Raw genomic sequence first — 23025 nt, 5'->3', positions numbered from 1 at the left:
TGGCCCCTGTCAGCCTGGCCCTCAAACAAGTGACAAATTACATTCCAGCCACTGCAGCAGACCCGCAAGAGGGTGCTTGAAACCCAGGGGACCAGAGCTGCACAGACAGCCTCTGACTGAGAACAGGGAGCCTTCTGGATAGGAGCCACTTCATTCCACACTCTCATCCCAACCCTCACCACCAAGCTGGGCTGGGAGCCAGGCCAGCTTGAAAGGGCCATGCCTCCCCCAGACCAGAAGGGGCCAGAGGTCTCAGTCTCAGTCTTCCCAGCTTTACAGACTGCTAGGAGCAAGGGTGGCTGCTGGGAACTCAAATCCCAACATCTTAAAAAAAGCCAGGCCAAGCCAAGACCCATCTCCTTGCTAAACCTGGCGGGGCTGGAGCTTGGGAATAAAGACGTCTAGATGTCAGGCCAGGCGCAGTGGCTCAAGCCTGTAATCCCAGCACTTTGGGAGGCCGAGATGGGCGGATCACGAGGTCAGGAGATCGAGACCATCCTGGCTAACACGGTGAAAGCCCGTCTCTACTAAAGAATACAAAAAACTAGCCGGGCGAGGTGGCGGGCGCTTGTAGTCCCAGCTACTTAGGAGGCTGAGGCAGGAGAATGGCGTAAACCCGGGAGGTGGAGCTTGCAGTGAGCTGAGATCCGGCCACTGCACTCCAGCCTGGGCGACAGAGCGAGCCTCCATCTCAAAAAAAAAAAAAAAAAAAAGATGTCTAGATGTCTATTTCTACAGAAGATGCCCCCATGAAGTTGGGAGGATAGAGAGCTGCCTTGTCTCAGCAAGGCAAGACTGCTTAACCCCTATGTGATCTTTTGCAAGTTCCTTAGCCTCTCTGTGCTTCTGTTTACTTGTGGGTATTTTACCACCTATCTTATAGAACTGTGGTGAGGACGAAAAGCACCTACTACAAGGTTTGACACACTCTATGATGGCAATTGTTGTTACTCTGTCACTACAGCTTCTCTCTGGTCCCCCAAAGCAGCAAGATGAGGAGCAAGAAGCTAGAGGTCAAGCCAGAGGTATACGGGGAACTAGGAAGAAAATCCAAATTAATTTCTAGTAATACTTCTCTGCCTTTGCTTTCGTGGTAATTTCCCTGTAGTGAGCATCCTCCCTTCCTCCTTCTCCCAGTGCTCCTCTCTTCAAGGCGCTCTGAGACCCACCTGCTTCAGGCGCTTTCCCTGAGCCTCTAAGCCCTTCGCTCTTCCCCCCGAGGATTCCTGCTGCCTGCATTCGGTGCCACTTAAGGCGGAATTATATGCTGCCTGGCATCTCTCGATAATTACAGATTCCACGTGTGTGAGTCTTGTTTTCCCAACTCTAGAATCACAGAATCTCCAAGTTTGAAGGGACCTCATCCAGCCTCCGCCTGCTGCAGGAATTCCCTGAGGAATGTCCCCAGCAGATGGTCAGGCAGCCTCCGCCCAAACGTGCCTGGGTGGGGAGTTTCTCACAGAGAGGAGATGCCTCGGCCTCCAGCACCCTGCCTTGAGCCTTCTCTTCAGCCCAAAGACCCACCAGGTCTTTCCTCTCAGGCAGGGGTAGGGACCTCTCCCTGCCCAGCTGCCCCTTCTGAAGTCCCCAGGGCACATCTCTTCTCAGCACCCAGTCTGAGGGGCCCTGAGCCTCGCAGCAGCCATCTCCTTGGACCTGGCTGGGCTCAGCATCCTCTATGTTTCTCAGCTCACAGGTATCTGATGGGGAATGTTCCTCCAGCAGCCCACACATTTACTCTCTCCACACATCTTTGTTGAGACTGGCCAGCGAAGAGGGCATTGTGACCCAACATGCCACCCTGGGCTTTAACAGCAAGATGGGCAGGGGCCAGTGGGGAGAGTCTGAAACAGAAGGACTGCCTGGCCTAGGCTGGGAGGCAGAGGATGTGGCCCTGAGATCTGAAAAGATGACCAGCTTCATCAGGAGAGGAAGAAGGGAAGGCACTGCCCCCCACAGAGTCCCATATGTGGATGCCCAGGGTGCGGAAGTGAGGGGTGGTCTGTGGCTGCAGTGCACATTAATGAGGGCTGCAGAGACACTGGCACCAAATGTGAGCTGGGCAGTTTGAACCGTGTCCTCTGGGCAATCTGAAATCAGCAGGAGATGAGTTGGGGATGGGAAGTGTGAGACAGACAGAAAGCCATTCTCAAGTGAAAAATAATGGGCAGGAGGTCATTAGGGCCAGGACATTAACAAAAGGATAGAGAAGAGGAACCCATTGGAGTATTTGGGAAATAAGATTGGGAAGGATTTGGTGACTCACTGATGCCACTTAACCAGGTGGTGAACCCTTGAAGACCCTGCTTCAGAGCAACATGGTAGAAAACTTGAGCCCATGTAGATCAGAGCTTTTGAGTTGCCCGAGGATCCTGTTAAAATGCAGAGCATGCTTTAGTGGGTCTGAGGTGGAGTCTGAGATTCTGCATTTCTTTTTCTTTTTCTTTTTCTTTTTTGGAAATGGAATTTCGCTTTTGTTATCCAGGCTGGAGTGCAATGGCGTGATCTCAGCTCACTACAACCTCCGCCTCCCAGGTTCAAGCAATTCTGCCTCAGCTGCTCGAGTAGCTGGGATTACAGGCATGCGCCACCACGCCCGGCTAATTTTTATATTTTTAGTAGAGATAGGGTTTCTCCACGTTGGTCAGGCTGGTCTTGAAATCCCAACCTCAGGTGAGCTGCCCGCCTCGCCCTCCCAAAGTGCTGGGATTACAGGCGGGGCCACAGCGCCCAGCCAAGATTCTGCATTTCTTACAAGTTCCCAGGTGAGGCTGATGCTGCTGGTCCAGGAACCACGTTTTAAGTAGCAGAGAACTCCACTAGTTCGTTTTATAAAATGAGGAAACTGAAGTTCAAATAGCAGCTTTTTTGTCCAAGATCACATGGTTAGGATGAGGTCCCACATCTCTGGGCTCCCAATCAATCCAGTGTTCCTTCTATCAAGCCATGCTGCTAATTTCCCTTTGGGCAGAGTCTGTCCTTGTCCAATCCTTGTTTGCCTGAATGGAGGCATGGAGCCCAGAAAGATGCTCAAGGGACTGAGGGCCTGAAGATCAGCATGGTAGCAGAGGAGCCTGTGACAGCCAGGGGAAAGGATCGGAGAAAGAGGCTCAGATAAAAGAGACAGAGAATCACGACTGACACGTGGAGGGGCGTGGTGTAAGGCCCGGCTGACAGTCAGCAGGGGCCAAGTTGGGCAGGGCCTTGAGGGCTAAGCAAGGAGTTTGGACTACATATTATGGGCTTCATGGACTCAATAGGGAGCCACTGGAGGACTTAGACAAGGAAGCACCATGATCAGCAACAGATCTAAGACTGTTAACTGCTGAAAATACTGATCTAAGACTGTTAACTCAGAAAATACTGCTGTAGAGGGAGGAGTGGATTAAGCCCTACAGGCAGGAAGGCTGGCCAGGAGGCTGCTGCAGTGATGTAGTGCACAGTAATGGCGATGAGCTGGGGAAGTGGCAGTGGGGATGAAGAGTAATGAATAGATTTGAGATCCAGTTGACAGGACTGAATGACTGATTGGGTATGAGGGAGGAGGCAAGATACCATTTTCTGATTTGGACACGGAGGGAGCTAGCAAGATCATTCCCAGGTGAACTGCTGGCTGGGGGAAGACAGTCACCTAGCATGAGGCAGGCTGGGTGTGAGGCATCCAACAGGGATGTCCAGGGGAAGCTGGGCACGTGGATCCGACACGTAAGACCTCATACTGCTGACCAGGGCGTCGGACTCCATCTGGTTCAACACACCTCCCCCATCCCTACTTTACAGATGAGAAAACAGAGCCCAGGGAGGGGAAGGACAGGAAGCAGCTGGTGTATCTGAAAATCTGTGGAGACAGAAAGATGTGTTTACAAATCCCAGTTCTTCTAAGAATCTCTATGGGACCTTGGATAATTAATGTCTCTGAACTTTTGGTCCTGTCTCACACTGTGATGAGCTCCTCCTACACTGCTGAAGTGCCCGGCTTAGGGGCTGGGGGCTCCGATGCTCAAGGGGCATTGAGGATTGATCTGTCCGGGGCCTGCAGGATCCAGGCAGCAGGAAGAAGCCTGACTGCTTTGCTTTCCTCTCTCTACTCCACCGGCAGGTCCAGAATATCAGCCTCCGGGAAGGGGAGACAGTGACTGTGGAGGGCCTGGGGGGGCCTGACCCACTGCCCCTGGCCAACCAGTCTTTCTTGCTACGGGGTCAAGTCATCCGCAGCCCCACCCACCAAGCGGCCCTGAGGTTCCAGAGCCTCCCACCACCGGCTGGCCCTGGCACCTTCCATTTCCATTACCAAGGTAAGGCCTGGGTAGCTGAAGGCGGAACCAGCCCAGACTCACTGCCCTCCTTGCGGGAGAGACGGGTCTCTGTGCAATTACATCCTAGAGGGAAGAAGCAGGGAGGGGCTAGTGACACATAGCACAAGTGTCCAGTGAAGCTCTGGACAATTGGAGGTAAGTATCGCACATCTGAAACCTCCAGGATCTTCTCTCTTCCACCCACCACCCTGCAGAGAGCTGGTCTTGACTCAGGATCAGGCAGCCTCCAGGTGTGCCCATTGTCCCTCATTCATCCATTCAGCAAACTTTTCCTAGGCACCTGCTCTTTGCCAGGCTTGTGCTGGACACTGGCAATGTCAGGATGCACCAAAACGTCCTTGTCCTCAAGGAGTTCTTTCTCAGGAGGAGGCAGACACTTAAACAGGCAATAACAATAGAAGCCCTCCCCCTATGCAAGAGGGTGAAGGTCAAAGGGATTTGACAATGACCATCTGGAGGTCTTAGCTGCCAGACTGCCCTTCCTGAACTGCCTCACCCACCTTGACCTGGCCCATGCCCCAATCAGCTCAGAACACCTCTGGAAATAAGGGAGCAGCATGATGCGATGAAAAAAATCACAGACTCAGGCAATGGGCAGATCTGTGTTTGAATCTCCTCACTGGCTATTGACCTTGGACAGGTCATTTGACCTCTCTGACCCTTCTGCTGTAATATGAAACCAAAACACCTACCCCACAAAGTCATGGTTAGGATTAAGCAAAATGGTACACGTCAAGTGCTTAGCACATGCTCCATTAAGGAAACCAGTATTACATGACCGGCAGGATGGGAAAGGGAGGAAAAGGGGCTCAGGACTTCGAAGCTCTCTCAGTTGTGTCCCTCCTACCCATCCCCCTCTCTGAGCACAAAGTCAGCTTGATCCTTTGCATGGGTTAACTAGTTGAGACTAGGGAGAACTAATAGGGAAATAATTGGTGTGAACAGTCACGGGATTGTCTTGCATTGTCATGGACCACTTCTGTGGCCCTGCGGGGGACCACAGCTGGGCAGAAGAGCCAGCACTCTGGAGATGGGGCTGTTTGGAACCCCACCTAAGGAGCACTCACCCCACCTTCAGCCCTCCACCCAAACTAAGGGAGCAGTCTGGCATAGCAGCAGGGAGCCTGGAAGTGGATGGGGCTGTAGAGTGGCTTGGCAGAGGCAAGGGGCCAGCTGAGGCAAGGGTGAAACGTCTAGGCGGCCCAGCTAGCCTCCCTAATGGCTCATCAATCCTCCCTGGCAGCAGGCATAATTTCACGCCATGGTAACCTTCTCTCTTGCTGCAAATTCCTTTGCACAAAACTCTGGACCTCCTCTCTGTCGGGCCAGACAAAGGTGGCTGAATGGCAGTGAGCTGGAGGCCCAGCAAGGGGGAGCAACCTCCAAGGAAGGATTGGGAGAGCTGGCCTGGTCCTGCCTCCTTCTCAGCTCCCAGAAGCCCTCCCTCGTCAGCCCAGTTTTTGTCAATGATCAGCTCTTGCCTTAATGAGTGTAATTCCCCTAATTATAGGCTGTAATTAGCCCTGATCCCAGAGATGGGAACAGGAGGAGCATGTGCTCACACGCCAATCTCTGTGGGCTAGAGAAAGAGGGTGCCATAAGAGGGGGTGAGGGGCCTAGTACCCACACCTGTGCTGGAGCTGTCCAAGCTGATGTTGGAGGTCCCAAGGATGAGCCCTCACAAGGGCCTCATCGCAGGACCAAGTTCCAACTCCCTTCCTACAGCCTCAGGCAGGGTGGGGAGGCAGACGGCCCTGACAGACATTCCCCTCCTCCATCCCCAGCATTCCTGGCACTGGACTTGGCTCCAGAAACAGACTCCAGTGAGAAAATAACTCAACAGATTGCAGTGGTGCAGGCTCCCCGGGAACGGTTGTCATGGCAACAGGAGGAAGCTCATCCTGGGAAGTGGTACTTTAACTACTATGGAGTCTGGGGTCTTCATTGTCTGCCCCCAGCCTCCTACCCTCACCCTATTCCAGGCCAGTTTCCTCATCTGTGAAATGAGGGCCCTCCCTTACTAGAGTTGTGATAAGAACTCAAAGGGGAAGATGTAGGGGGAAATGCTGGGCCTGAATCTGGCCTGGTCTAGACCCCACTAGGCATCAGTTAACCTCTTAACCTCCGCCACTCTGGGCGTGGTGCCCCCCACCCCTTTCCCCATCCCATCCTGGCCTGGGATCTCTCCCCAGGTCACTGTGAGTGGCTGCCCTGGACAACAACCCAGAGCAGGCTTGTCTGTTACTCTCAGATTTCTCTGACTCCTGAACCCAAGTTTCTACTTCAAATGGGGATGCAGGTGGGGTGGTGGTGGAAAGCAAGAAGGCTCCAGAGCCCAGGAGCTTCAAGTTCCTGGTCTAGCGCTTCCTTGCTATGTGATGAGGGCACAGGGTCTCTCTGAACCTGTTCTCATCTGAAAATGGGCTAATAGCCCCTACCTTGCCTGCCTTCCTCCCAAGCATATTGTAGACATCAAGAAAGAAGAGTGTGGAGGCATTTTAGAATCTGGAAGGTACATGCAGATGTGAGGTGCTATTATTAATCAAGATTACAAACAATAACAGCAGGCTGATGTCTTAGGCATTTGTTCAGGAACTGCACATATGTCTTCTCACTTAACCTCACAACCTTGGATGTAATACTGAAAATGGGTGGATAAATGAGGCAACTGAGGCAGAGAGAATTTAGGTAACTTGTCCGCGGTGGCACAGCACGTAGGGAAGAAGCCTGCATTCAAACCCAGGCAGTCTGACCCACAGTCCACCTGCTGAGCACTGCCCTGTACTGCCTGCCAAGCACAACTAGCCACTTACTGACCATTCTTTCCAGAGCCCCGTGAGAGACAGAAGAGGACGAATTCTCCTCCCACTTTCACAGATATAGTAACAGGACAGGTGAAAGTCATAAAACTCAAATTTATGGACCCTGCTCTGCACAGAGACAGCCCCTTTTTCTTTTTCTTTTTAATGGGGGGAGGAAAGAGGGCCCATTTTTCTATTCACACAAAGGCACCCAGGAACAGAGACCTTGCATGGACCTCTCCTCCCATTTACCTGATACTATCAGTGGGGCTGCCCCCTACCCCAAGACCCAAGTTCTTCAGTCTAGACAATCCTCACTTTTCTGACCACCCCAGGGGTTATCAGGCTCTGTAGCACAAGCCTCCTGCCTCTCCTTGACCCCTCCAGGCCTCTGCTCTCACCTCTCAGAGGCAAGCCAGGATCTTCACTTTTTTTTTGACAAACAGTCTCGCTCTGTCACCCAGGCTGGAGTGCAATAGCACAATCTCCACTCACTGCAACCTCTGCCTCCTGGGTTCAAGCAATTCTCCTGCCTCAGCCTCCCAAGTAACTGGGACTACAGGCGGGTGCCACCACGCCCAGATCAATTTTTTTTGTATTTTCAGTAGAGATGGGGTTTTACCATGTTGGCCAGGCTGGTCTTGAACTCCTGACTTTGTGATCTACACACCTCAGCCTCCCAAAGTGTTGGGATTACAGGCGTGAGCCACTGCGCCTGGCCGGATCTTCACTTTTATTTTATTTTATTTTATTTTATTTTATTTTATTTATTTTTTGAGACATGGAGTCTCACTCTGTCGCCCAGGCTGGAGTACAGTGGCACGATATCGACTCACTGCAACCTCCGCCTCCCAGGTGCAAGCGATTCTCCTGCCTCAGCCTCCCGAGGCGTCTGCCACCGTGCCCAGCTAATATTTTTGTTTTTTTTTTTAGTAGAGATGGGGTTTTGCCATGTTGGCCACGCTGGTCTTGAACTCCTGACCTCGGGCCATCCGTCCGCCTCAGCCTCCCAAAGTGCTGGGATTACAGGAGTGAGCCACTGCATGCGGTTGAGCCTTTTAGCTACCACCCCAGCTTGACCCCAGGATCTGGATATGCCAGGTAGTTTTGTAGGATTTGCTGCCACCATTTGGTCAAATTTGGTATGACAATTCCAAAGCGACCAGGTTTCCCAGGGCAACTTGTTCTTCCTGCAACTTCCATGAAGGCAGTGCACTGCCTCCCTGCCGTCGTCCCCATCTTTTTCTTGTTTGATGTTGTTTTTTTGAAACAGGGATGCACTCTGTCACCTAGGCTGGAGCTCAGTGGTGCAATCATAGTTCACTGCAGCCTTAAACTCCTAGGCTCAAGCGATCCCACTTCAGCCTCCTGAGTAGCTAAGACTACAGGTACACATCACCATGCCTGGCTATTTTTTTAAAAATTTTTATAGAGATGGGGATACCTCACTATATTGCCCAGGCTGGTCTCAAACTCCTGGCCTTAAGCAACCCTCCCACCTTGCCCCAGCCTACCACCATTCTGGATTTTGTTTGTTTGTAAGTTTGTTTTTTTGAGACGAAGTCTCGCCCTTGTCCCCCGGGCTGGAGCGCAATGTCATGACCACGGCTCACTGCAACCTCTGCCTACAGGGTTCAAGCGATTCTCCTGCCTCAGCCTCCCGTGTAGCTGGGATTACAGACGCCTGCCATCACGCCCGGCTAATTTTTGTATTTTTAGTACAGATGGGATTTCTTCATGTTGGCCAGGCTGGTCTCGAACTCCTGACCTCAGGTGATTCGCCCGCCTCGGCCTCCCAAAGTGCTGGGATTACAGGCTTGAGCCACCGCTCCCGGCTGTTTGTTTGTTTTGAGATGGAGTTTTGCTCTCGTTGCCCAGGCTGGAATGTAATGGCACAATCTTGGCTCACCACAACCTCCACCTCCGGGTTCAAGCGATTCTCCTGCCTCAGCCTCTCAAGTAGCTGGGATTACAGGCATGTGCCAGCATGTCCTGCTAATTTTGCATTTTCAGTAGAGACGGGGTTTATCCATGTTGGTCAGGCTGGTCTCGAACTCCCGTCCTCAGGTGATTCACCTGCCTCAGCCTCCCAAAGTACTGAGATTACAGGCATGAGACACCGACCCGGCCGCCATTCTGTTTTAAAAGAAGTCCACAGCCATTGGCATCAAGCTTTTTAGCATTTCTCAGTGAATACTGGGAAAGCCTTTACCGTCTGACTTCAGTCTTTGCTGCTGCAATTCATATTTATTCCCTAAAGGAAAAACAGTATCAACACTTTACATCAGTATAGGTTTTTCACTATTTCGAGTGCTTTCATGTCTAGAGTCATTCAATAAGCATATATTGAAGATATATTATCAGCTGGGTACCAGGGATACCAAGCTAGATAAAATACTATCCCATTTATTCTCACAGTAACCCTGTGGGTGGGCTGGGATTTTAAACCTCATTTAACAAATGAGGAAACACACACAAAAAGATTAAATAACCTGCCTAAAGTGTCACAAAGTTTGAGCCAGAACCCAACCCTTCTAATTTCCAGCTCTGTGTCTGCTCCACTAACCAGCCCAGGCTGCCGGAAATATCATTGACACCTTCTAGGGAGGAGATTGGAGTCGTTTTGGAACTCCTAGTGCTTCCTCTGGCCCCAAATGACACCTCCAGGCAGACTGAGGCAGACCTTCCCCCACCAATGGCTTAGCTCCCGCCCCCACCCTGCACATGTACAGTGTCGCCCGTTCTCTGTTTGCAGCCTATCTCCTGAGCTGCCACTTTCCCCATCGTCCAGCTTATGGAGATGTGACTGTCACCAGCCTCCACCCAGGGGGTAGTGCCCGCTTCCATTGTGCCACTGGCTACCAGCTGAAGGGCGCCAGGCATCTCACCTGTCTCAATGCCACCCAGCCCTTCTGGGATTCAAAGGAGCCCGTCTGCATCGGTGAGTGTCCCCAGGCGAAAGGGCTCAGTGCCGATCAGAGAAGTGAGGTGGGGGCTCCCCCCTGCTCTCTATTGCTGTCTGCCACTTTAATTTGCTCCTCATAAGGAAGCCAGAAAATGGCCGCGCACCTCAGTGGCATTCATCCAACCTGCACTTACTGAGCATCTACTAGATGAAAGCACCACAGGTATACAGAGCTGAATTAAACAGGGACTATGCCCTCAAAGAACCCACATTTCCAGGAAAGGGGGAAAGGAGAAAGCAGAGAGGTCACCAATTTCCAGGGCAAGAAGTAAAAAGCACCAATGAAAAGACATAAAGTGACCTGGGAGGCCAGGGCACAATCATTCTTAGCTGGACATTTAGGAGGCTTCCTAGGGGAGGTGGCACTGCAGGTTTGACATTTAGATGAAGGGAACAACGTGGGCAGGGACATAGAGGCAGGAAAGTGAGGGTGTTTAGGGACACAGAAGACAGCCAGGTTTGGCTGAAGTCTGAGACAATGTGGCAAGGGCAATGGGAGGGCCTTGAGTGTCGGGGCAAGATACAGGCTGAGGAGCTGTTGAAGCTTATGAGAGAAGGGAGGGGCTTAGAATGCCTCAGGAGATGGCTGGGAGGCCAGCCAGGCAAGACAGTTTGAACTTACATTGTGAGTTGGGGAAAGAAGAGGAGGGAAGTTCCAGAAACTGATGGGAACTGGGGAAAGGGAAAGGGAACTCCCGGGTCTGGTCCTGAGTGATCAGGTCTGGGATTGCCACCAATGAAAGGGGGCTTGTTGGAGAAAGGAAGACGCAGTATTTCATTTGCAGTATGAAAGGCAACTTGGGCTTTTCTTTTTAGTGGGTATGGGCTTAGGCTTTTGAATTTTTTTTTTTTTTTAGATGGAGTCTCCCTTTGTCACCCAGGCTGGAGTGCAGTGGCACGATCTCCGCTCACTGCAACCTCTGCCTCCCGGGTTCAAGTGATTCTCCTGTCTCACTCTCCAGAGTAGCTGGGGTTACAAGTGTATGCCACCACACCCAGCTAATTTTTTTGTATTTTTAGTAGAGATGGGGTTTCACCATGTTGGCCAGTCTGATCTCGAACTCTTGACCTCAGGTGATCCACTTGCCTCGGCTTCCCAAAGTGCTGGGATTACAGGCTTCAGCCACTGTTGAATCCAGCGATGAATCTTATTTCATTCTATAAATTCTTCTTGGGTGCCAGGCACAACCAGAGATGAATAACACAGACGCATTCTCAGCCCTCAAGGATCTAGCGGGGAGGCCAGCAAGCAGCTCAGTGCAGAGGATGCTACAATAGGAGTAAAGGCAGAGTGGTGGAGGGGCCTCAGGGACAGAAAGCTACTCCAAGATGAGGGAGGAGATAAGCAAGGCTTCCCAAGGAGACAGGATGAAAGGATTTCAGAAATATTAGTTTGGGAAAGTGGGGTGGATTCCTGGAACAGCATATGCAGAGGTGTGGAGGCATGAAATAGCATGAGATAGTGAGGACACAGTGAAGTGTGCCTGAAGGAGAGGGTATGCAGGGAGAGGGGACTGAAGCAGAGTCTAGAGAGAGTTGGATTCATAAAGGGCTTGAATGCTATTTTCAGCTTTAACTCCAAGAAGGTTGAAGCCCACAGTAAGGGCTTTAATAAAGTCCACCTGGGGAAGAGTCGGCCTTCTAGAGAAGTCAGCAGAGAGGGAAAGTGACTTACCTGGGCACACAAGCAGGCAGTGACACATCTACCCACAGTCAAGAGAGATGCCCTGGTGAGCCCCAAGGGTGTGAAAGGTTAGGCGGCAGGATTCTGGAGCTCAAGATGCCTGGAGATGCAAGTTCACAGGGCTAAAAGGTTACCTTCAGGACCATGAGAGCAAAGATGGCAGGGAGGCAAGGTCCCCGCTGCTCCAAGCAGAGGAAGCAGAGCTGGGAAAGGGAGGAAGGTATGTTAGGCTGCCTGGGTTCAGGCAGGGGCCTAGGCTACCTCCTGTCCTGGTCTTACAGCTGCCTGCGGCGGAGTGATCCGCAACGCTACCACCGGCCGCATCGTCTCTCCAGGCTTCCCGGGCAACTACAGCAACAACCTCACCTGTCACTGGCTGCTTGAGGCTCCTGAGGGCCAGCGGCTACACTTGCACTTTGAGAAGGTTTCCCTGGCAGAGGATGATGACAGGTGAGGGGCTGTCCTAGTGGAATGGGAGTGCCTGGCCTGGTAATACCCTACTGGAGGGACGCTACCCAAGCCTGGGGCCACACCCCCTCTGGGTCAGCCACCAGCCTACATAGCTGCCACTCTCCTGGTTCAGGCTCATCATTCGCAATGGGGACAACGTGGAGGCCCCACCGGTGTATGATTCCTATGAGGTGGAATACCTGCCCATTGAGGGCCTGCTCAGCTCTGGCAAACACTTCTTTGTCGAGCTCAGTACTGACAGCAGCGGGGCAGCTGCAGGCATGGCCCTGCGCTATGAGGGTGAGCCTGCTGGGGCCTCACTGGGGGTGGGGGGTCCAGGGGAATGGGCTTGGGCCTAGGGTCTTTCTCCCACACCCTACCCCTCTCTGCCTCCATGCTGTCACTCCTTCCAAGTCAGCCCCTGCTCACTCGGTACTTAGGCCCCCTTTCCCTGCCCCTCTCTTTGGGTCCAGGATCCCTACCCCAGCTTTGCAGGAAACCTCTGCCTGGACCCAGTCCCTGTGGTCCAAGGGAATAAATTCTCCAGATTCTGAAAAGCAAAAAAGGCCTCAACCCTTAAGAAAGAATTGCTGTAGGAGACATTCTAGAACCATTTATGCATGTATGCATTGATTAATTCATTCAAAAAACATGTACGGAGTACCTTCTGTGTACTAAGCACAAAACCAGGCACTGGGAACAGCATGGTGATCAAGATGGCCTCCTGAGCATAATAGGGATGGATGCTCTTGGCTGTTCCTCCTCCATCACCTTTCTGCTCCAACCCCAGGACATATATTTGTCATTCGTACCCAGGAAAAGAAAGGCTCTGGGGAGGGAAGTAGGGGGATTCTTGCCCACTGTGTTTAATACCAGTCAAGGCTGAGCTAGGCTGGGCCCTGTGGTTTACAGCCTTCCAGCAGGGCCATTGCTATGAGCCCTTTGTCAAATATGGCAACTTCAGCAGCAGCGCACCCACCTACCCTGTGGGTACGACTGTGGAGTTCAGCTGCGACCCTGGCTACACCCTGGAGCAGGGCTCCATCATCATCGAGTGTGTTGACCCCCACGACCCCCAGTGGAATGAGACAGAGCCAGCCTGCCGAGGTCAGTAGGCACCAGTGGATGGGCCTGCTAGGCAAAAAGCAGGGTGGGTATCAGGGGAATAGCCACAGAGCCTGGGGCCACAGAGGCCCTGTGATATGCGTGGTTCAGGCTTCCTCCAAGGAGGAGGTGGGGGGTCCCAGCAACTGGTGGGCACTCCTGTGGGCAGATGGTAAACACCACCATGGTAAGCTGGAAAAGACCCTTCTGGACCTCCCTTGCCTTCCAGCCGTGTGCAGCGGGGAGATCACAGACTCAGCTGGTGTGGTGCTCTCTCCCAACTGGCCAGAGCCCTACGGTCGTGGACAGGATTGCATCTGGGGTGTGCATGTGGAAGAGGACAAGCGCATCATGCTGGACGTCCGAGTGTGAGTGCCTACCGGGTCAGGCTGAGCCAACTCCTGAGGTCTGGGGATATCCCTTGTCCAGCCCATCCTCGGGCCCCCGAGCCAGCTCTGCCCTGACGCTCCTCCTCCACAGGCTGCGCATAGGCCCTGGTGATGTACTTACCTTCTATGATGGGGATGACCTGACAGCCCGGGTCCTGGGCCAGTACTCAGGGCCCCATAGCCACTTCAAGCTCTTTACCTCCATGGCTGATGTCACCATTCAGTTCCAGTCGGACCCCGGGACCTCAGTGCTGGGCTACCAGCAGGGCTTCGTCATCCACTTCTTTGGTGAGCTTGTCCCTACCCTACTCAGAGTGCAGACAGCAAGCCATGGCAAGTCAAAGAGGCCAGGGCAGTGAGGTGCCTGAATGCTCTCTCAGACAAGAGGAACCTGGAAAAGCACCAGGGATCACCCAGAGGAAGCTAGTCCTGTTCTCCATCTGCCCTGAGGGGGAGCCAGAATTCTGAAGTGGCAAGAGGGGTTTGGGTAGGCAGCAGAACAACTTTCTTTTTCTTCCTTTTTTTTTGGTGGGGGGGACAGTGTCCCTCTGTCACCCAGGCCATGGTGCAATCTCTGCTTATTGCAACCTCCACCTCCTGGGCTCAAGTGATTCTCGTGCCTCGTCCTCCTGAGTAGCTGGGATTACAGGTGCATGCCACCATGCCTCGCTAATTTTTGTATTTTCAATGGAGACAGGGTTTCGCCATGTTGGCCAGGCTGGTCTCAAACTCCTAGCCTCAAGTGATCTGCCCACCTCAGCCTCCCAAAGTGCTGAGATTACAGGTGTGAGCCACTGCACCTGGCCAGAACAACTTTCAAACAAAAATGGGGGAACTAAGGAAAGGTGCTGGCTTCTTTCTGACAATCTTTCATAGAAGTGACAATTTCCCTCACCCTGCCTGGCCCCATCTCTCAGGCCTAAGGAACTAGTCAAGGTGCTTTTGGAAGTAAGGCCAAAGCTTAAATGCTAACCCTGGAATCTAGGAGACAGAGCAATGTCAGAGGCAGTCAAGGAGGGGCCCTTGAGAAGAGAGGAATGGATAACTGAGCCCGCTCAGGACAGTCTAGGTCCAGGACAAATTAGAAGGAGCCAGAGTGCCCTGAAGATGAGGGGGACAGTCACTTTGGTGCTGGCCGAGGACCTGCATCTTGTGCCTCTGTGCCCCCAGAGGTGCCCCGCAATGACACATGTCCGGAGCTGCCTGAGATTCCCAATGGCTGGAAGAGCCCATCGCAGCCTGATCTAGTGCACGGCACTGTGGTCACTTACCAGTGCTACCCTGGCTACCAGGTGGTGGGATCCAGTGTCCTCATGTGCCAATGGGACCTGACTTGGAGTGAGGACCTGCCCTCATGCCAGAGGGGTGAGTATATCTGTTCCCCATGCTCCCCTTCCCAATGCAACCTCCACACCTCTCTCCTGGATTCTGAACCAGACTGTAGCTGTTATTAGCTAGTATCCTCAAAGTTCCTTCACCTCTTATAGCCTCAGTTTCCTCATCTGTGAAATGGGGATGATACCTTTTCATGGTGTTATCAGCCAAGTACTCTAAGTATTTCATTCCTGGTAGATGGCCAATCAGTGTTTATCGAACCTAATAGATGGAAAGGGGACAAATGGCGGGGACACACCAGCACAATGGTAGGGACAGACACATAGGGGGTAGACCCATATGACATGAAGAAGTTAGCTGGCCTGGAACAAAGCCAGGGTGGACTGGCCTCTGCTTAGTTCTCCTTGGGCTACTTCTCCCCATCATCCCCTACCCATAGTGACTTCCTGCCATGATCCCGGAGATGTGGAGCACAGCCGACGCCTCATATCCAGCCCCAAGTTTCCTGTGGGGGCCACCGTGCAATATATCTGTGACCAGGGTTTTGTGCTGACGGGCACCTCCATCCTCACCTGCCATGATCGCCAGGCTGGCAGCCCCAAGTGGAGTGACCGGGCCCCTAAATGTCTCCGTAAGTGTCAGTTGAGTAGGAAGGAAAACCTCTAGTTGGAGATAAAAGATGCTGCCTTGGAGGCCAAGGGCATGACACCCTCACTGCGCTCTGCCTGCTTTGCAGTGGAACAGCTGAAGCCATGCCATGGTCTCAGTGCCCCTGAGAATGGTGCCCGAAGTCCTGAGAAGCGGCTACATCCAGCAGGGGCCACCATCCACTTCTCTTGTGCCCCTGGCTATGTGCTGAAAGGCCAGGCCAGCATCAAGTGTGTGCCTGGGCACCCCTCACATTGGAGTGACCCCCCACCCATCTGTAAGGCTGGTGAGTTCCCTGTCATTCCTCAAAACCCTCCCTGGCCCATAGAGCTGCTCTGGCAAAGATGTCCAATGTTGAGAACCAGAACCACCTGCCCATGCCACCTTCATAGTAATAGAATAGACCCTTGGTCTCCCCAGTCTCTGCCAGATCCTTCTGATCTGGCATCACCAAGACAAATGCTGGAGTGGGCTCTCCTTGGACAAATCCTTCCTATGATCATCCCATTACCTCTGCTCCCTGCCTTAGTGGTTTGGGCCATTGGGCTCACCCACTGCCCTTGGCCCTCCCCTTTTGTTCCAGCCTCTCTGGATGGGTTCTACAACAGCCGCAGCCTGGATGGTGAGTCTCCACCCTTGAGGGCCACATAAGTGGTCTCCCTGGTCCTGGTTCTCACGGCTCCCAGGTCATGGGCTTCCCAAGGATGGAGGGCAGAGAAAGAGAGGGGTTTGGGCCTAGCAGGGTAAAAAGTTTCCCTGCACCCAGTCAGCTAGAGGGAGCTGGTAGCCAGATGCCCTTGGGCACAGGTGAGAGAATATGGGATCCAAGTGACAGAGACCTCTGCCCCAGTCCCACCCTCTGTGTCTTCAGTTGCCAAGGCGCCTGCTGCTTCCAGCACCCTGGATGCTGCCCACATTGCAGCTGCCATCTTCTTGCCACTGGTGGCGATGGTGTTGTTGGTAGGAGGTGTATACTTCTACTTCTCCAGGTGAGTCTGGTTTCTCTTTCTGCTCTGCATACCTGCATACTTCACTCCTACCCAGTGCTCCTGACTCACAGGCTTCTCTGCCCCACAGGCTCCAGGGAAAAAGCTCCCTGCAGCTGCCCCGCACACGCCCCCGCCCCTACAACCGCATTACCGTAGAGTCAGCATTTGACAATCCAACTTACGAGACTGGAGTAAGTAACCATGCCAACCTTGCCACCTTATCCAAGACCCAGTTCTTTGCTTCTTTGGGCAGATAACCCTGAGGGTCCTGCCAAGCCCTCTCACTTTTTTTCCTTTTCCTAGGGAAGGTGAATTATGGCCTGGCAAACCTAATACAAGTTTCCAACTCCCAGCAGTCTCTTTCCTTTGCAGGAGACGAGAGAATATGAAGTTTCCATCTAGGTGGGGGCAGCCTAGGGAAGCCAACTCAGACCTGCACCACAGTCCAGCAGCAAGGCTCCTTGTTTCCTGCTGTCCCTCCACCTCCTGTACATACCACCTGGGAGGAGATGCCACCAATCCCTCAAGAAGTTGTGCCCTTCCCTGCCTGCAATGCCCACCATGGCCTATTTTCTTGGTGTCATTGCCCACTAGGGGCCCTTCTTTGGGCCCATGTCAGGGGGCATCTACCTGTGGACAGAACACAGCTGGAGCACAAGCATCAACAGCCAGCATCCTGAGCCTCATCATGCCCTGGACCAGCCTGGAACACACAAGCAGATCAGGAGTACCTTTCTCCATATGACCACCATCCCGCCCTGGCATAGCAACCTGCAGCAGGGTCAACTTGACCATGGTGGAAACTGCACCAGGGTGCTCCTCACAGGGCCATCACCAATGGCCAAAACTCCTCTCAATGGTGACCTCTGGGTAGTCCTGGCATGCCAACATCAGCCTCTTGGGAGGTCTCTAGTTCTCTAAAGTTCTGGACAGTTCCACCTCCTGCCCTGTCCCAGTGGAGGCAGTAATTCTAGGAGATCCTAAGGGGTTCAGGGGGACCATACCCCCACCTCAGGTTGGGCTTCCCTGGGCACTCATGCTCCACACCAAAGCAGGACACCCCATTCTCCATGACCGCCCTATACCCTGAGGAGAGGGAGACTTTCCTCCAATGTTTATTTGGCTGTTACAAACATCTTCATCCCAATACTCCCTCCTCCAATTCCAGCCACTTGTCAGGCTCTCCTCTTGGCCACTGTGTTACGGGATAAGGGGAGGGGGTGGGCATATTCTGGAGAGGAGCAGAGGTCCAAGGACCCAGGAATTTGGCATGGAACAGGTGGTAGGAGAGCCCCAGAGAGACACCCAGGAGCTAGCTGAAAACCACTTTGTACATGTAATGTATTATATGGGGTCTGGGCTCCAGCCAGAGAACAATCTTTTATTTCTCTTGTTTCCTTACTAAAATGGTGTTTTTGGAAAAAAAAAAAAAAAAAAAAAAAAAAAGCAATGGCCAGGTGAATGATGCTTTCTTGGAGGGACAGGAGGTGAGAGATAAATGGGATATGGACTTCAGGACCAGAAGGCATGCTAGACCCACCAACCAGTCATCCTCAGATTTTTATTACTACTGTTTTTGAGATAGGGTCTCACTCTGTCATCCAGGGTGGAGTGCAGTGGCTGGCTCACAGTTCACTGCAGCCTTGACCTCCAAGGTTCAAGTGATCCACCTCAGCCTCTTGAATAGTTAAGACTACAGGTGCAGACCACTACACATGGCTAATTAAAAAACAAAAATTATTGTAGAGACAGGGTCTTACTATGTTGCCCAGGCTGGTCTCCAACTCCTGGGCTCAAGTGGTCCTCCCACCTCAGCCACCCAAAGTGCTCAGATTTTATTTTAAAACAAATTGTTACATGCAGTTGAACAGGGTCCCCTGTCGCAAAAGAGACAGTGCAACAGATGGCAGGCAAAATCAGAGGCCCCAATGGCTGGTGTTGCAGGGATGTGGGAGCCCAGGAACCCCACTGCACATCCACCCAATGCCTTATTTCCCCCTTCTTACCAGGTCCAGAACTATAGGCTGGCACACTCCCAAATCCCTTCTCAATGCCACTGATGCCCTTCTCAATGCTAACTAGGCTCAGGAAGCCTGATGCTCTCCTTCCCCTTATTTCTAAGTAAGCAAGGCTTGGGAAATTGGAATAGGAAACAGAGACTGATTCCCCAGAACATGAAGCCCTAATCTGGCTTGGCGTTAGAAAACAGATTGTCGGGAGCAGTGGTAATGCAGCTTAGGGGCTTGGCTCCTAAGTTAGGCAAAGGCCCTAATCATGGCCTCTGGAAAAAGGTGGCTGGGAGGATCTTCTTAAGTTTGCCCCTTCCCTATGGGCCCCAGTACCTACCAAGATGGAAAGTGCCCAGCGTCGCCCCCCAGTATGCACATTCCATGCTGAGAGGTGTGCCCTGCGTCACTGCTCTCCAAGAGTAACAGCAAGGGGCAGGCAACAGGAAAATATGGGAGTTCAGAAACCAGTAGAGAAAAATTCACGAAAGAAATAATAGCAGCAACCAGCGCCTTCTGCTTCTACAGTGTTCCAACAGGGAAGTCTTGACCACTCATGCTGCCTACCCCTGGCTCTAGCACAAGCCACCTTGAAGGATGAGAAGCTCTTGTCAATGCAGAGTGCAGTGCCTAGATTAGCCACAAGAGGTCACTTCCAAAGGCATCTGTATCCCACCTGCTCGCTCCTCAATCCCCCCTGAACGGTCAGAGCGGGAGCTCTCCAAGGTGGCACCATTCCTTGGCCCCACTGGCCTAACCTCATCCTCCAAGTTCCAAGAAGGTGTGTGAAGTTTCCCTGGCTCTTGTCAACAGAGCCAAGTCTTATTTCCCTATTAGCCCATAGTTCCTATTATCAGCTGCAACTGATGGTGTTGATCAAAGCAAAGCCTTGTTCAGTGGATGGACACCAATGGCTTACTTATCTGTTCCATAATGCCTTCAGGCTGACACAGCAGCACAGCTGGGCCCTGAGCAGTAGGAAAAAAAGCCAAAGAGAGAGGGCACATGAGGTTCTAACCTCTGAGAGCCTGTGGCATAAAGTATAGCCGTAGAAGATAGAAAATCTTGCCTCTTTCATACAAACAATCTAGCTCAGCCCTCCCCTCTCTGAGGGCCACATCTCTGGTCCACAGCCACTGAAGTTTATTGTTGGCTCAGGCTGGTAGAAAGCAGAGAGCAGCCAATTCACATGACATTCTCCACCCCACCATCCACGACCTTATCATTCTTTCCAGGCACCAAGAGGGTCATCAGAAAAGCGAAAAGTCAGGAAAACAGAAACCTAAGACTCTGTACACTGACATCCCTACTCTACCTAACTCATCCTCCTTACTGTACCCAAAGAAAGCACAGCAATTCCTTACACACAGTCGACATGGTGTAATGGACAGTGTCTGGTTTGAGAATCAAGAAATCTAATTCTTAGGTCTGCCATAAATGCACTATGTGACCTAGGCAGATCACTGCTCCTCCGTGTGCATCTAGAAACGAGGGGATTAAATCAGATGGTCTCTAAATCCTTTCTAGCTTTACGACTCTGAGAATGCTAAGGGTCCCTTAACATTAAAAGTGGGCCGAGTAGGCCGGGCGCGGTGGCTCAAGCCTGTAATCCCAGCACTTTGGGAGGCCGAGACGGGCGGATCACGAGGTCAGGAGATCGAGACCATCCTGGCTAACACGGTGAAACCCCGTCTCTACTAAAAAATACAAAAAACTAGCCGGGCGAGGTGGTGGGCGCCTGTAGTCCCAGCTACTCGGGAGGCTGAGGCAGGAGAATGGCGTGAACCCGGGAGGCGGAGCTTGCAGTGAGCTGAGATCCGGCCACTGCACTCCAGCCTGGGCGACAGAGTGAGACTCCGTCTCAAAAAAAAATAAATAAATAATAAAAATTTTAAAAAGTGGGCCGAGCACAGTTACGAAGCAACAACTCCAACTAAACCCTTAGTGTCAAGCACAACGATGCAGTTCTCTTCTCCACTGCTTCATCCACCCTCAGGCAGCAATAACCGCCCATCTCTGACGGCGATACCAAGGGGAGGAGCTGGCGCCCTGAAAAGGAGCATGAATCCCCGCCCAGAACGTGAGGCGGGCCCTCAGACTACAAATCCCGGCATGCAGCACTGACGCTCTCAAAAGTATCCCTTCCTGGCCGGCAAATGACTCTTCCCTGGGTCTATCCTACCATAGAGTGCATCGCACGCACATGGAACTACAGCTCCCACAATCCATCAGCCCTATCGCGATTCTTGCTCCCAGGGTGCAATGGACCGCCCCCCCCCCCCGTTCGCCCTTTAGACCCTTTGGCATTGCAATCTGGGAGTTGGAGTCCGGGGTACGCAGGTAGCTGGGCGTTGTCAGGATTACAAACTCTCCGCTTTAGGCTTCCTCTTGAAGAGCAGATCTCAGGGACAGTGGTGAAGAGAGGGTGGTAACGGGCAGGCGGAACTCTCCACAGTGCCACCACCACGCAAGGCAGGGATGCTCAGGATACAATTAACTGATAAAATTAACTGTCAGGACGGGAGAGAATTAGGAACCACAGTCATCCAACACGCCACCAAAAGCGTCATTTTCTGTCGCAAATGGCTTTTCTCTTTACCAATATGGTGGCCTGGTCCAGCCACACCTGATGCTAGAACCGAACAGTCCAGTACAACATCCCTAGGAACACTGCTGTCACCGACAGGCGACCAGCTCCATCCAACACCACACCTTGTTCCTTTCTGTTCATGCCTGAGGACTCCAAGGGCATGATAGCCCATATCCCATTACCAAAATGGCGAAAGTAGCAGCCTTCTTGTGAGGGCCTGCGGAAGACAATACGCCTGCGCGGGAGGCTTCTGTGTTACGGAGTGGGAGGGGAGCACTCCCAACACGCCTGCGCAGGACGGAGTCTTCTTAGTTTGCACACAAACACCAATGGATGAAGAGTCCCTGGCTTCCTGCGGCTGCGCCTTGACCCCTACAAGCTTTCCCAAGCGCCTGCGCGAGCCCTCAGGTCCCGCCCTTTTGTCTCAGTGCGCTGGCGCACGGCAGAAAGGTGGGGCTTCGGTCCTCCAGACGAATGCCAGCGCGGCTGCGCGCTGGGGGGTACTCCCTCACCGCGGCTGCGCGGGAGCCAGGCCGCCGGCTGTCACTGCGGTTGCGCGCGGCGAGCGCCGATCCCGGGGCGCCTGCGCGGGTGGCTTTGCGGGCGCTCGCGGTAAGTTTGCGCCAAGTGCGCGGCAGCCGGGACGCAGACGGCGGCGGCGGCGAGAGGCGGAGCCCGGGGACCACCCCCCATCACCCTCCCCCCAGTCACCTCACGTACCACAACCTCACCTAACCTCTTACCCCCCCCCGTCCGATACCCCCAGCCCCGGGATGGCAGCGCCCGCCAGCCTTCCCGGCCGGACCGGCGGTCGCCAGTGCCGGCTTTAGCCTGTGGGACTAGGCCCTGCCGAGGCCTGACCCCTGGAGCCAGGACCCACTGTGCAGCCAGCAGCCGGGCCGGGACTGAGGGGCTGCTCCCCCCTCGCGGCCCGTCGGGAGGACGCTGTCGTCCCGGGGACTGGGGGCCGGGGGGTGGGGGGGAGCCAGGGCGAGGAAGTCGGGACCCGTGTTGGGAAAAAAGAAGCGGGACCGGGGTCAGGAGCGCCCCCTACCCCCACCTCCCCCCTCCCCCCGGGGTTGGGGGGGCCGGAGCAGAGAGCACCCAGCCCGGGAGGTGGATGAATGTGGGAGAAAATGGAGACCAAGACGATCGTGTACGACTTGGACACATCAGGGGGGCTGATGGAGGTAAGAGTGGCCCTCCTCATCCCCTTCCCCCAGCGCCGGGAGGGAACCTCCGCCCTCCGCCCCACAAAGCCGGTCCTAAACTCGAAGCGCCCAGAGAACCGAGGGAGGGGGATTCTTCCTCACTTAGCCTCTCCCTCCCCTCTTTGCAATTTAGGGGGCTGAGCTCAGCCTCCGAGGACGTTTGCAGCAGTTTCACCTACCCGCCGCCCTCGATTCGCTCTCCCCAGGCGCCAGCCCACTCCATCTCGTTGCACCGGCAGGCCTCCCCACCCCCTTCTTGTTGGCCCCTTTGTGCTTCCCCCAGCACGTCCGGGTACCGGGCTTCGGGCCTCTCCAGAGCCAGGCTTTGGAGTCCCCCACTGTCCATACAAGGAAGTGGCCAAGAAGGGAACCGCGCACCCTCTTCCCATCCCCCTACCCTTGATCCTCCCCATTTGGAAGAAGCTGTTCTCGTTCTTGTGCTGCAGGAACGCGGTTAGGGTGGGCTCCCCCTGGTTCCGGGGGCTGAGAGGTTCTGGGAGCAGCCTGGATGGGAGGAAGAAGGACAAAAGGGGGGAG

At 53.5% G+C, this 23025-nt stretch overlaps 2 protein-coding genes and 1 long non-coding RNA gene across 24 annotated transcripts in view; 2 read left to right on the top strand and 1 right to left on the bottom strand.

Annotated features, from left to right (window-relative positions):
- Nucleotides 1–17848, top strand: part of SEZ6 (seizure related 6 homolog) — a 51079-nt gene extending 33231 nt beyond the window's left edge. For 2 of the 17 annotated variants that reach the window (XM_077970640.1, XM_015118937.3), the window contains exons 4-17: nt 4100–4295; nt 9873–10058; nt 12048–12216; nt 12350–12516; nt 13129–13323; nt 13550–13688; nt 13801–13997; nt 14880–15074; nt 15484–15675; nt 15781–15978; nt 16276–16314; nt 16564–16681; nt 16770–16872; nt 17038–17848. In XM_077970640.1, coding sequence (XP_077826766.1) covers nt 4100–4295; nt 9873–10058; nt 12048–12216; nt 12350–12516; nt 13129–13323; nt 13550–13688; nt 13801–13997; nt 14880–15074; nt 15484–15675; nt 15781–15978; nt 16276–16314; nt 16564–16681; nt 16770–16872; nt 17038–17070 — 2127 coding nt within the window. In that variant the 3' untranslated portion in view covers nt 17071–17848. The other 15 variants (XR_013406242.1, XR_013406243.1, XM_015118938.3 and 12 more) reach the window with 15 other exon arrangements.
- On the bottom strand, nt 8032–22827 carry LOC144335396 (uncharacterized). Of its 2 annotated transcripts, none has more exons than XR_013406245.1 (4): nt 22668–22827; nt 11758–11866; nt 11170–11351; nt 8032–9371 (listed from the first exon to the last, which is right to left on the bottom strand). It is a non-coding gene; the product is annotated as an uncharacterized LOC144335396 (long non-coding RNA). The 2 variants fall into 2 exon arrangements; XR_013406244.1 differs by lacking the exon at nt 11758–11866 and adding an exon at nt 11901–11969 and having other exon boundaries at nt 22668–22799.
- Nucleotides 21679–23025, top strand: part of PHF12 (PHD finger protein 12) — a 47908-nt gene continuing 46561 nt past the window's right edge. For 2 of the 5 annotated variants that reach the window (XM_077968942.1, XM_077968943.1), the window contains exon 1: nt 21893–22467. Coding sequence is in view for 2 of the 5 variants with exons in the window: in XM_077968941.1 (XP_077825067.1) it covers nt 21752–21889 (138 nt within the window). In the remaining 3 variants the exon portion in view is untranslated. 5 annotated transcript variants of the gene reach the window in all.

Source organism: Macaca mulatta, chromosome 16 (genome assembly GCF_049350105.2).
Source record: "Macaca mulatta isolate MMU2019108-1 chromosome 16, T2T-MMU8v2.0, whole genome shotgun sequence".
Lineage (NCBI taxonomy): Eukaryota > Metazoa > Chordata > Mammalia > Primates > Cercopithecidae > Macaca > Macaca mulatta.
The sequence above is the reverse complement of the archived record's forward strand: the minus strand, read 5'-3'. Positions and strand labels throughout refer to the sequence as shown.